The following is a 13,030-nucleotide window of genomic DNA, read 5'->3' as shown; positions in this document are numbered from 1 at the left end:
ACCCATTAACGACCAAACTGCTTGATTTTTTTGTTGGTTTTCGCAGCGATTTTTTTTGTAGTTTGAGGCCTCCAAAAAGTTTCTTATGGACCTATTTCGATGTAAAATTTAATACCCTCTCAGAAACTGAGCTCAAAATTTCGATTCTTTGCGTAATAAAAAAGTTATGGCTACTTATACGAAAAAAAACGTAAAATTTTTTGCAAAAAATCAAGTTTTTGATTTTTTTTCACAATGTTACCGTTAGGGAATCACGATATAAATATGATCAGGGGTGATCACGACTACCAAAGTATCTTAGGGAATTTTTATGGAATTTTCGAACCACTACTTCAAACAAAAAATAACTTATATTCATATAAAACATAACTCATTTTTACTCGAAAACTACTGAATTTAGAGAAAAAGTGCAAAAAACCAAAGTTTGAAAAGGAGTTCAAAAATTCCATAAAAATTCCCTAAGATATTTTGGTAGTCGTGATCACCCCTGATCATATTTATATCGTGATTCCCTAACGGTAACATGGTGAAAAAAAATCAAAAACTTGATTTTTGGCAAAAAATTTTACGTTTTTTTTCGTATAAGTAGCCATAACTTTTTTATTACGCAAAGAATCGAAATTTCAAGCTCAGTTTCTGAAAGAACATTAAATTTTACATCTAAACAGGTCCATACGAAACTTTTTGGAGGCCTCAAACTACAAAAAAAATCGCTGCGAAAACCAACAAAAAAATCGAGCATTTTGGTCGTTAATGGGTTAAGAGGTTTAGTAGTACTTGCCGAACGAGATATGAAAAAATTAACATTTTATAAAAAATTTTCAGTGAGAGTTGAAAACAACTTTTCGACGATGATGATAACGCAAAGTAGAATCTATTATCAAAAAGAAATGAAAATTACATAATAAATTTTGAAAAAAATATACTTTGAGAAATTAAAAAAAACAACAATATTATAGTCATGAAATAATGCGAATTGCAAACAATTTTTAATCATGCCTAAAGTTATATTTCTATATTTCGTATCTTTCGAAATTGGACCAACATCTTAATTCATTTCGGAATTAATTTCGGAATTGAGATCTTACTTCCAAAACTAATTCCTTTCTTAATTCCGATTTCTAAGCAGGGCATCCCAAAAAAAATTGGGAATAAGTATAAATAAATGTTAGATTCAAATATTGTGGAATTAGATAACACGATTAGTATATTACTGCCCTAGGCCGCGAAAAACAGAAAAGTCCCAGGGCACGTGTAATTAGTGGCCGAGGCGAAGCCGAGGCCGATAAACACGTGCTCTGGGGCTTTCTTTTTTCGCGGCTTAGGCCTGTATACTATTTTTCATACCCCGTGGCCCGAAAATAGCTCTTCCCGTTTTGCGCAGCGGCCGGGAAGTAGTCACTTTCGGGCCGCTGGTATGAAAATATTATATCTATGTTTGTTCTACGTTCGACTTGTTCATTTGTTATTTTTGTTATCGTGCTAATATAACATAATACATAGTGTTATCTACTTCCACAATGTTTGTATCCAACGTTTATTTATACTTATTCCCAATTTTTTTTTCGGGATGATTTGTCGTCCGGATGAATTGTCTTAATACTTAATATTGAAATAAACTGCTCGAAGTGAGCTTAAATCACACATAATATAATGTTGATACTCACACACACATACACACTCTGGTATATAATCTGCTCGGGAGTGAGCTGAGATCACACTATATCACATATAGTCACTCACAAATGCCGAAACCGATACTGGTGGGAAAATATTTACGAGAAAAGATAATCTCAAAGTCCACATCGATACGCTGCATAATAGTGTCAGACATACATGTACTATTTGTGCCAAGATATTTACACAGAAGGGTCATCTCAAAATCCACATAGATAATCATTAGTTACGAATAAAAGCGCAATAAACATTGTGCATTATATTTGAGGCACAAGTGCGGACATTGAAGCACATTATTAACTATAAAGTTAACAAAATTAAAACTATTTACGCTAATTAGCTCATAAACTTTTTCAAAAACGGACATTCAACTCATGCCTGAAATAACGATTCCTTACCTTCCAGTGCAAAGTGCGTAAAGTTTACAGTATTAATTTCATGAAAAATGTATCGTTCATAAAGCCCATTATATAAATTTGCATGCAAAAAGCAAAAAACAAATAGCTAAATTTATTTATTAAAAATAACTGGAAATTTTGTGACTGTGTTAATGTTAAAAGACTTTAATGAAATATTTATTAACACTACCCAAATACAAATAATGCAAAATAAATCTAATGCCTAAAAATTTTCAAGTCAATTTATTAAATTTCATCGTGTCACGGTCACGTGTGCAAAAAACATTCATCATATCGTTTCCAAGCCAAAAGAATTTAATTTTCCAGTTGATGCAGTGGTGAAATAAGCGAGCCATCCGGCGCCTCCGTTATTGACGCTCGTAGTGTACGTTACAAAAACTCGATCGCTCCGAGCCTCGAAAACAGCGGGGACGTCCTTGAAAATAACAGAAAATATTTAATTATAAAGAGAATTCGAATTAACCCACGCAATAATACACTTACTTCGCCGCAATAAGTGATCAACACGTTTTTCTGTCCGTCCGATTGCATCTCCGCGATGGACAAGTTGTCCGTCTCGCACAGACGTTTCGAGCCTATGTCGAAGACGTCGAAGCGAATCGTCACTCTCATGCCTCGCGGTACGCTTATTTCCCAAGTACAAACGCTCTTCTGACGATACGGATGGGGATACATCGGTGAACTGAAGACACCACCGTAATTGTATATCCTGCCTCCGCAGCCTCTTCCTGCATGCAACACAAAAACACAAATTAGGATCGATTTTTCGAATCGAAACGTTAGTAAAGTGTTGAATTATACCATCTTTGGTCGATGTGTAGGTAAGGTCGAGTTCAGAGAAGCCTCGGAACAGAGTGTTGAAAGCACGAATGCTGATGCTGTTGCTTGTACTAAAGATCGGATCCGGATCCGATTTGCTGCAGATGGTTTCGAGGATGCTGCCGTTGAAGCCTCCCTCTCGAATCTGACAAAGTCATCAAGTTTTCAAAAATATTTTTCAGACTAATCAAAGACTTTTGAATCAACATATTACCTCCACGGCGCACTTGGAGCAGTTCTTCGTCGACGGTAGCAATAAGTGATGGAAATAAATGTTGATGGTGTAGTTGTCCGGCACTCGAATGTTCGTCCGGCAATCGTCGAACTTCCTCAGACGTATTCTTCCTTGAAGCGCCGTGTAATTCTGCGAGCACGGCGGTTCACCGTACTCGAGTTTGAAGCCCTTCTGGGGGCTTGTCACTTTGTAATGAACCTCGACGCGCGCTACGTAGTCGCTGAAAAATAGACGAGTCGTTTTGTCGATCGATGAAGAAATCGAGATTAAATTGGCTCGTTAAAAACATTGGCTCACCTGAAAAAGTCATGCGGTAATTCCGAGCCGCAGTATTTGTGCGGAGCTCGGGCTTGTACACTCGCCTGACGAACGACGAATTAGAAAGAAATTAAACAGATAAATAAAAATCATTTTCAGTTTGATGCTTCAATACAGTTAGATCGATCAGGCGGCCTTACCATTTTTACGTCATTCGGTTGGTATTTAACTCCACCAGCGATCAGATTCTCTCCGAAACCTCCACTTGCGACATTTTTGGACTGCAAATAAATATCGGGCAGTCAGAATAAGTGGACTAAATAGTTAGTTATTACATCATTTTTGGCGCCCTTTGTGCGCACTGTACAATTATGTTTTCGAATTTAATTTCTTTGCGTAGAAATATTATTTGAAAAATGATTGTTATTCATGACGAGACAGATCGATAGTTTATTTTCTACGATAGTACATAAATACTCGATGTTACTTCGTTGAAATAAGTTCAAATTTTAAACCACAATTTGTAAATATTACTTAATGTAACTTTATTTTATAAGTTTGAAAGTATGGATCTATTTCGAAATTATAATTAATCTTTTTGAATCTATTTTAGAGTGAAAGAAGAACCTGCTGACGATTTTATATCTGAAAATAATGATTATAAAGTAATTGACAAAACAGCCGATTCTGAAAATAATAGTTATTCAAGAGTTTTGCGAACCAATACGGCAAGTGTTGAAAATTATATGTGCAAATTGTAATGTCGTTGTTTATATTCGAAATTCTAAACCTCGATTCTTTATTTTTTTTACAGACTCAAACGCTTAAAAAATTCGGCGTAAATAGTAAAAATGAACCTGACGACATACAAATTGATGTTGAATGTATGGACGTGAAGATCGATATAAATTTTTTAGTAGTTGAAAAAATGGAGGATTATTCTCAAAATCACTGTCAGTTTAAAAAATATGGTGATGATCATAAAACTCAGAATATAATTAAAGTAGAAACTGTAGGAGTAGTAAAAGTAGGCATGCCAAATCATTAAATCATTGTATTAGCCACTCATGTTATATATGCGAAAAGTCATACGCAACCAAGCGGAGTCTCAAGAATCACATCGATTCAGTGCATAATAAAATTACACATGCATGCGATGTATGCCAAAAGATATTTACAAGAAAGGATAATCTCAAAACCCACATCGATTCGGTACATAATGGTGTCACATATGCATGCGATACATGCGGTAAGAAGTTTTCATGGAAGAGTGATCTCAAAAATCATATCGATACGGCGCATGATGGTGTCAAACATACATGTGATATATGCCAAAAGACATTCACCCAGAAGAGTAATCTCAAAAATCATATCGATACGGCACATAATGGTGTCAAACATACATGTGATATATGCCAAAAGACATTCACCCAGAAGAGTAATCTCAAAAGTCACATCGAGTCGGTGCATAATAAAATCACACATGCATGCGACATTTGTGGAAAATCATTTTCCCATAAAAATAATCTCAAAATCCACTCGGATTCGGTGCACCATGGTATCACACCTACATGTGATATATGCCAAAAGACATTCTCAGACAATAGTAGTCTAAAAAGACACATCGATTCGGTACATAATGGTGTCACAAATGCATGCGATATTTGCGGAAAGTCATACGCACGAACAGATTATCTCAAAGTCCACATCGATTCGGTGCACCATGGTATCACACCTACATGTGATATATGCGAAAAGTCATACGCAACCAATCAGAGTCTCAAAATCCACATCGATTCGGTACATAATGGTGTCACATATGCATGCGATACATGCGGTAAGAAGTTTTCACGGAAGATTCATCTCCAAAATCATATCGATACGGCACATAATGGTGTCAAACATGCATGCGACACATTCGAAAAGAAGTTTTCATGGAAGGTTTATCTTAAAAGACATATTGATGCTGTGCATAATAAAATTACTCATGCTTGTGATATATGCAGCAAGTTATTTTCGAAGAAGAATAGTCTCAAGCTCCATGTAGAGGAGTTGCACAAAGGTATCATCTATGCGTGTGATTTCTGTGAACAAAAATATAAATTTCAATCTCATCTAAATAGGCATGTTAAATTGTCGCATAATAGTATAACCCATGCATGCCAGACATGCGGAAAGACATTCGCGCAGAGGCGAAATCTCATAGCTCATATTGACATGGCACATCGCTAGCGCATTATGCCATAATAAAGACGCTGTCAATTCGTTGGCAATTATTCATTAAATTTTAACATTGAAAAAGTAACAAAATTAAAGACAACTCCTAGTTTTACTCTTGTTATAAACTTCAAAAAATTCATTTGTACCTAACAAAAAAAAACAAGAAACTGAATTTTTGTAAAAAAAAAAACATTTTTCATTTTCGGCGTGTGACTTTTCAAATAAAGATTTAATCTTAACTGCTTTCCTTCCATAATTATTTTTGAAATATTCAAAAAAATTATTAATACAACAAACGAAAAGTATATATTTTGAAACCTGAAAAAAATATTCCATCGTTATGCATAAAATAACCGAAGCTATATAGTGCTTGAAATCGTCCCCGCAGGGGGCTGGGTTGTCAGTCGAGCTGCTGCAAATCATCGCAGATATAACACCAGCATTTTTGGTTTTAAACAGCGATTGTCCACACTAGTGGCCTTTGTAGTATTTACATGACAGAAAAATATTCGTGTAAAATCCTTTTGAAAGTTTGTAAAGCACAAAAAAGCTGTCACAGGCTCTCTATGCAAACGGTTGGTTGCTTTGATTCGTCATGCATCTCTTTCGAGTCATCGGGACGTGTAAGGCATCCGCATTGAACGACGACCACTACATAAATTTGAAAGAGTAAATTTTCGGGCCGACGACATATCGTAAAATAATATCGAGCATCGTTTAATCGGTTGCTCCAAAACTTCTCATCGCACGTCGTGTCGTTCCGCATGTTTACATTGTTCCTTGGGCGATTGGCTCTGTGTTACTTTGAGAAAGTGACAGTTGAGAAATCGACCATAACATTGCTACAATCCCGCACCGTACGTCGATCAGTCGAGTACCAATTACGGCGTGTCTCGCAAATCAAACTCAACAAGTTCGCATCGACTGCCGCCAGTGATTCTCGTGAAGAGAAGTAAAAATTATTTCGTAATACAAAAAGTGCGAGCCGGCCAAAAAGATGTCCACGGACAGTCAAAATTTTATACGTCGACTCAATGTCATAAGGACAGAATTGGAAGGCCAAATTTCTCGATTCATAGAAGAATTCACGCCAAAAGAAATTGAGCAGTTTCTCTTCGACGTGGTAAATATTATGTCGGATTATAGGTATTCCTCTATAGGACAAACGATCGTGTCGAACATCGCTCATAACGGCGTCAAGGACGTGCCCGACCTTGGAGAAGATGGCAAGCCTCTGTCGGATCGCTACACGCCGCTGCACAAGGCGATCAATAACGTACAAGATTTTCGAGATAGCTTGATCGAGGACCTATTTATGATCTACGACAGATTCGACGTGAACTACACCGACGAGTCTGGATTGACGCATTTCCACATAGCCTGCATCGCTGGTTGCTACGACGCCGTCGAGAACTTCCTCAGGAGCGGACAGGATCAAAATTGCATTTGGTCGGGTGACTCGCCGCTGCATCTAGCTTTAAAAAACCGCCACGAAGACATTGCCAAGATGTTGCTATTGCACGACTTGGATCCGAATTTGGCCGACGGCGACGGATTGACTCCTCTGCACCTCATTTGTCGAGGATACAATTTCACGGATAGCGACATGGCCGAGGTATTCTTCCAGACAAACGAGGCGAAGCAGAGGAGGGTGGAGATCGACGCCCGGGACAACGGGCACAATACGCCGTTGCACTTGGCTCTGGCTTGCGGCAACAGGAAGGAGCCCGAAGTGCTGCTGAGGAGAGGCGCGGACCCGACTTTAACCAATGCAGAAGGATCGACGTGTCTGCACATCATTTGCCATTTCAAGTACGACGATTACGGATTAGCGAAACTATTCTTCAAGATCATCGACGATATGAAGCTAGTAGTGGAGATCGAAGCCCAGGACAGGTCGGGACAGACACCTTTACAGTTGGCTCTGAAGAATTTTTTGACGGGTGCGGCCGAAGAGCTCTTGGATCACGGTGCTGTATTTCCTGGCTACGATTTTCTCACGAGTCACCTTGCCGAGCAGTTCAACTCGAATGAAGCTAGTTCGTGCAATTATAAATTGAGACTGGCGTGTGGCGTTGTGGGCTTGATCGAAAGTCTTGAAAAACAAGGATACGAGCTGGACGACGGCAACGCCCTTAGAATCATGAGACTGTTCGATGAGCACAGATTGATCAAGAGGTCGGCGACTTTCAACGAAAGTTGGCACAATGACAACGACTTCGTGGCGAAAGCGCAATGGTGGAGTGTCAATGCGGATTTCAATTCCGACGATATGGAGCAGAACCTGTGGCTCAAAAACCTGGTCAAGGAGAGACCCGAAGAGGCGGCGAAACTACTCACGTACAGGGACTGGGTCAAGTTCGCGGGGCCGAGCAGGCCATGGGAGCATCTGCCCGAAAATTATCACGAGCCTCTTGTTATGCACATGTGCGAGATAATGGCGAGAAAATTTTTCCGGAAATGGGCGCTGTGTTATTTCAGGAACATGATTGGGTGGCGACTGCCTGCTGAGTGCTGCGATATGATCATCGACGATGACTTCACCAACGAGAATTTATTGATTATTTGCTTGGCGGCTATTATTCCAGAGAACAATGCTTTACAAAGCAATGAATCAAACGATGCATAAAAACTGCCATCAACTCGCGTAAGTGAACATACACAAAGTCAAACAAAGAATAAAATCGTAATCGAATAATCACCGTCGCGGGACAGTCAACCAAATGCGATTTATCTATTGTAAGGGTATATTTTTACCCGTTCTTTCGATTCTTGTACATTTGAACGAATGTTAAAAAAACAATAATTTTATTGTGATGTTTCTTGATACTTGTTAGATAAAGAAGTCTTAAAAATGTCTGTCTTCAATAGTCGAGATGAGATAAAAGTGTATCAATGAAAATTTCGGGTTTTCAAGGTAATCAAATTTGATTTTTTTTCATTGTAATCAATTACGTATTGGATACGTATCATCTGTATAAATCTAAGCTGATATTTTGTAAATATTAAACCACTTTAGAAATTAATTTTTAAAAATAAATGATTGACAAGTAACAAAAATTGCATTTATACAAGTAAAATCATTATACTACCTCGAAATATGTATTCACTTTGTTCATTAAAACTTCAACGATTGCAACTCATTGATTTTATCATTGTCATAAACCCACGATTGAGCGCAAGTGAGGGCGTCGTAATTTCGTGTTTATCTATATAATTTTGATCTAAATAATTTATTAATTATCTAAGTAATTTTACCCTATTCATTTCAAGTCGAGTCAAAAATTGCTCGACTAATCCGAAGATCAGATATTAAACTGATTAACTTTTTTGGATCAATAAACTATTTTTCTCACCCTATCGTCGCTAATCTCCAAGTAATCTTCGCTGCAGTCTTTCGAGTCCTTGATATCGAAATCTTTGAACGTGATGAGCAGTGATTCCTTCGTCCTTATAGTCCACTTGCAGCTCACGGCACTTGGATAATTGTCGGGGTAACGCGGCGAGGTCAGTACTTGCGTATAATTCCTGATGTCCAAAGTCGTCTTTCCACACGGTGCTGAAAAATCAAGCTCGATTGAGAAAATCATTCGTTCGTATTACGTTTGACCGAGTCACTTACATTCGAGAGCTCTGAGCGATCCCTCGACTCCGAGTCCCTCGTGGATGCCGTCCGAGACGAACCTAATGAAGAGCAAATGGGACGTCGACACTACTGGCGGCGGAGCCTGACTTCCGCAGATCCTGAAGATCACCTTGGCGAACGGACCACCGTCTCTCAGCTCCAAGTAGTCGCTGCTGCAATTTTCGGCCTTCTCGACCAACGATCCGTTTATCGTAGTTTTCACGTCCATCTTATCGATGGTGAACTTGATTTGATGCTCTTCCGGTGCGACGATCAACCAGTGACAATCGGCGAACGGACTGTACTTGTGAGCTTTTTGCGTTTTGAATCGAACGCTGGCTGCGCCACTCGCTACGTTTATGTTTCCGCCGCATCCTTGATTCGGGCCGTCGACAAAAAATACCTGAAAAGTACATTGTTTTATCAGTGTAAGAGCTACTTTCATTGTCTAGAGTGAAACTTACAGCCGCCTTGAATTTATCCACGTCGGTGCCGTAAGGGAAAGTTTTAAGAGCGATCGTCATCACATTGCCGATAGACTGAATTACTGGTAAAATACCACCGGCGTCATTGCAAAAAGCTGCCCTCCGATTTTTCAGCTCGGTCGAATTACCCTCGAACACGTGCAAGTAATGCGCATCGCACCTGAAATCAGACACGAAACTTGAAAATTCTCCCAGTTAAAAAGTGTCTAATTATGGGAATCGATCGCTTACTTCGTGGTCCATTCTTTGATGTAAAATTCTTCAACGCGCAACACGACACTCTTGTCCGACGGAGCTTTTACCACCCAAATGCAGTTCAGGAAGCCGTAGCCCGTCTCCATGTAGGGCTTTATCATTCGAGGCGACGTGATGGTACCTCCGCAATCTTGACAACAACAACAAATATGTATAGTTTGTCCGGTTTTACTTTTCTCGAAACTTACCGTTGAACGAGTAATGAAATTTGAATCCTTGACGACCGATCGAGTTGTCCGAGCGAAATACTATTACCAGCCTGCCGGGGGCGTTTTTTTGTTCGGGACCGTTGTCGCCGCAGTAAATTTTTTCTCGTTCAAACTGACCTCTGCGGATGGTCAAGTTGTCGTATCGGCATTCCGCGTCTCGACCTGCAAGGTTTCATCGGGTTACAAAAATGATACAGCTTTTTTTCTTGGCGCAATATATTACAGATGAAAATTTTTTTATTATTCGTTGGACTTCAGTTAAAAAATAATGTGTTTTCTTCGATTACATAGATAAAATGGCTTAGTTTTTCTTCGTTTACTTTGACTTTATCAAAGTACTATAAAATTATTTGTCAATATTATTTTTTTTAAGACTTGATAAACGCCTGCCTAGACGCTATTCCAGCATTTGATTGGCTATGGGGTGAATCTGAAAGTTGGTTGGACATTTTAAAATTGATTTTTATATTTTACCTCACATTATGAACTTGACTAAATCATCAATTTTTGGACAAGAATATTTTCCGAGCTGTGTCAATATAAAAATTACTAGTATTACAGTAAAGATTAAAATCGTTATTAATGATTACTTAAAAAGCATATAATACATGACACAAAGGAAAGACGTTGTAAACAATGAGGATTCAACTAGAACAGAATCTATCGTTTTTTTTATAGTCTAATTTTAACTTAACTAAAATGTATAGACACATGCAATCGAAATAAACCCATCAACATTGTATAACAGTGTGTTCTAATTCATTGATCATTCTGTTAATAACTTTATTATCAGCTTCTTTTAATTATACTATATTTGTAGCCATATTTACGCATAACGAATATGATATATAAAAAAAGTAAAGATGTTTTGTCAATGCGTACATTGTTATACTATCATGACAAGTTAGATCACGGATAGAATGTCAAAAAGCGATCTGAAAAGTTGCACCTTTATTATGCGATCACTCCACGCAGCTCATCACGGCAAAACACTGTGCTGGCTAAAATATGGAAAGGTCTTTCATACATACTACGCACTATACGTAAACAACAAAAAACGAGCCCGGATCTCTGCACGCTTCGACAATTTTCCTGCGTAGTTTGCTCGATCAACACAGAGAGGTTAATAGTCGAAGAAGTTTCAAGTGAGAACGATGGAACCCAGTGATTCATATAATTGTGCTATCAGGTAATTTTCATTTTATGATAATGAAATATTATGTGATTTAATACTCAATTTTATTGAACTTATTCCAGAGTGAAAGAGGAACATAGTTATGCGTTGCTTATTGAAAATGATTCTGGGATCATTGATGAGAAACCGGATCTTAAAAACTTACAACTTTTACTACTTCCACCAGAAAGTTCGGTAAGTGATGATAACTATTTTTAAATCGTATTTTATTTGTTTTTAACAATAATTTTTTCAAACCTTGATTTTTCGACAGAACCAAACAGTTCGAAAATGTGACGAACATCGTGAAAGTGAACTTGATATTGAAGTGGAAATAACATTTGAGTGTGAAAACCTTAAACCCCAAATGAATTTGTCAGTACATGAAAAAATTGACGATTATTCTCAAAGTCATTTGCGGAATGTAAAAGATAGCGATGGTTACAAAATTCAAAATGCAGTCAGAATAGAATACGTGGAAGAAGAGAAACAGACATTTTTTGGGGATGCAGAAAAATCAAATTTGAATTTCGAATGCGAACTTGCCAGACTAGATAAAAGAAGAATAATTAGAAAGAAGTTAAATAATGAACATAACCTCAAAACACACGTAGGTACGATGAATAGTGATACAACCCATGCATGTGATGTATGTGTCAAGACATTTTCTCAAAGTCAGCATCTCAAATTCCACATCGATAAGGTGCATCATAAAATCACGTCCACGTACGATATGTGCGGAAAATCATTTTCACTAACAGGTTATGTAGCCCATATTGACGCGGTGCATAATGGTGTCCCGCATGCATGTCACATATGCGGAAAAAATACATAACGAAGGGTTATCTCAAAGCTCATATCGATAAGGTAAATAATAATATCATTTGTTATATATGCAGAAAGACATTCGCGCATAAGGGCTATCTCCAAACCCATATTGATTCGGTGCATATCTCACATTCATGTGATATGAGCGGAAAGACGTTATGCAAGAGTAGTCTCAAGACCCACGTTGATAAAATGCACAAAGATGTCAGGCATGCGTGCGATACATGCGGTAAGAAGTTTTCAGGGAAGAGTGATCTCCAAAATCATATCGATACGGCACATGATGGTGTCAAACATATATGTGATATATGCCAAAAGACATTCACCCAGAAGAGTAATCTCAAAACCCACATCGATACGGCACATAATGGTGTGAAACATACACGTGATACATGCCACAAGACATTCACCCAGAAGAGTAATCTCAAAAGTCACATCGATACCGTACACAAAGGTGTCAAAAATTCTTGCAATATATGTGGCAAGTCATTTGCTCACAGACGTAATATCAAAGCCCACATTAATGCAGTGCATAATGGTATTTTAAAAGTAAGCATTACCTCAAACATGCTATCGGCGGATGAGACATTGATTCGATGCATCACTCACGTATTACAACTTAACAAAAATATATCTTCAGAAAACTTAAAAATTTTAAAGATAATAAATTTCATAAATTCTTTCAGTATTATCTTATATTGTAAAAACAAAGTTTAATTTTTAAAAATATTCAATAAAATTTTGGAGAAAACAAAGCACATTATTTATTGTAAAGCTATAATAGATTATTGAAACCTTTCAGGGTCAATTGCAAATTATATGATTG

General features: G+C 37.7%; 2 protein-coding genes across 3 annotated transcripts in view; one reads left to right on the top strand and one right to left on the bottom strand.

The window, feature by feature from the left end:
- Positions 1 to 2,307: 2,307 nt before the first annotated feature.
- LOC106654479 (cubilin homolog) overlaps positions 2,308 to 13,030 on the bottom strand; it is a 53,196-nt gene continuing 42,473 nt past the window's right edge. For both annotated transcript variants that reach the window (XM_023458494.1, XM_023458495.1), the window contains exons 20-30: positions 10,182 to 10,364; positions 9,970 to 10,123; positions 9,718 to 9,898; positions 9,251 to 9,656; positions 8,985 to 9,187; positions 3,609 to 3,689; positions 3,448 to 3,512; positions 3,130 to 3,370; positions 2,898 to 3,060; positions 2,580 to 2,824; positions 2,308 to 2,511 (exon numbers count right to left, since the gene is read on the bottom strand). In XM_023458494.1, the coding sequence (XP_023314262.1) occupies positions 2,365 to 2,511; positions 2,580 to 2,824; positions 2,898 to 3,060; positions 3,130 to 3,370; positions 3,448 to 3,512; positions 3,609 to 3,689; positions 8,985 to 9,187; positions 9,251 to 9,656; positions 9,718 to 9,898; positions 9,970 to 10,123; positions 10,182 to 10,364 (2,069 nt within the window). In that variant the 3' untranslated portion in view covers positions 2,308 to 2,364. The remainder of the gene's footprint in view (positions 2,512 to 2,579; positions 2,825 to 2,897; positions 3,061 to 3,129; positions 3,371 to 3,447; positions 3,513 to 3,608; positions 3,690 to 8,984; positions 9,188 to 9,250; positions 9,657 to 9,717; positions 9,899 to 9,969; positions 10,124 to 10,181; positions 10,365 to 13,030) is intronic.
- On the top strand, positions 11,320 to 12,797 carry LOC106654947 (myoneurin-like). The gene is made up of 3 exons (XM_014375109.2): positions 11,320 to 11,391; positions 11,460 to 11,571; positions 11,651 to 12,797. Exons 1-3 carry the CDS (start codon positions 11,357 to 11,359, stop codon positions 12,209 to 12,211), a joined length of 708 nt encoding a protein of 235 aa, XP_014230595.1. The 5' UTR covers positions 11,320 to 11,356; the 3' UTR covers positions 12,212 to 12,797.

The sequence above is a fragment of the Trichogramma pretiosum genome, unplaced genomic scaffold (genome assembly GCF_000599845.2).
Source record: "Trichogramma pretiosum strain Unisexual culture from Peru unplaced genomic scaffold, Tpre_2.0 scaffold46, whole genome shotgun sequence".
Lineage (NCBI taxonomy): Eukaryota > Metazoa > Arthropoda > Insecta > Hymenoptera > Trichogrammatidae > Trichogramma > Trichogramma pretiosum.
This window is presented reverse-complemented; position numbering and strand designations above follow the sequence as displayed.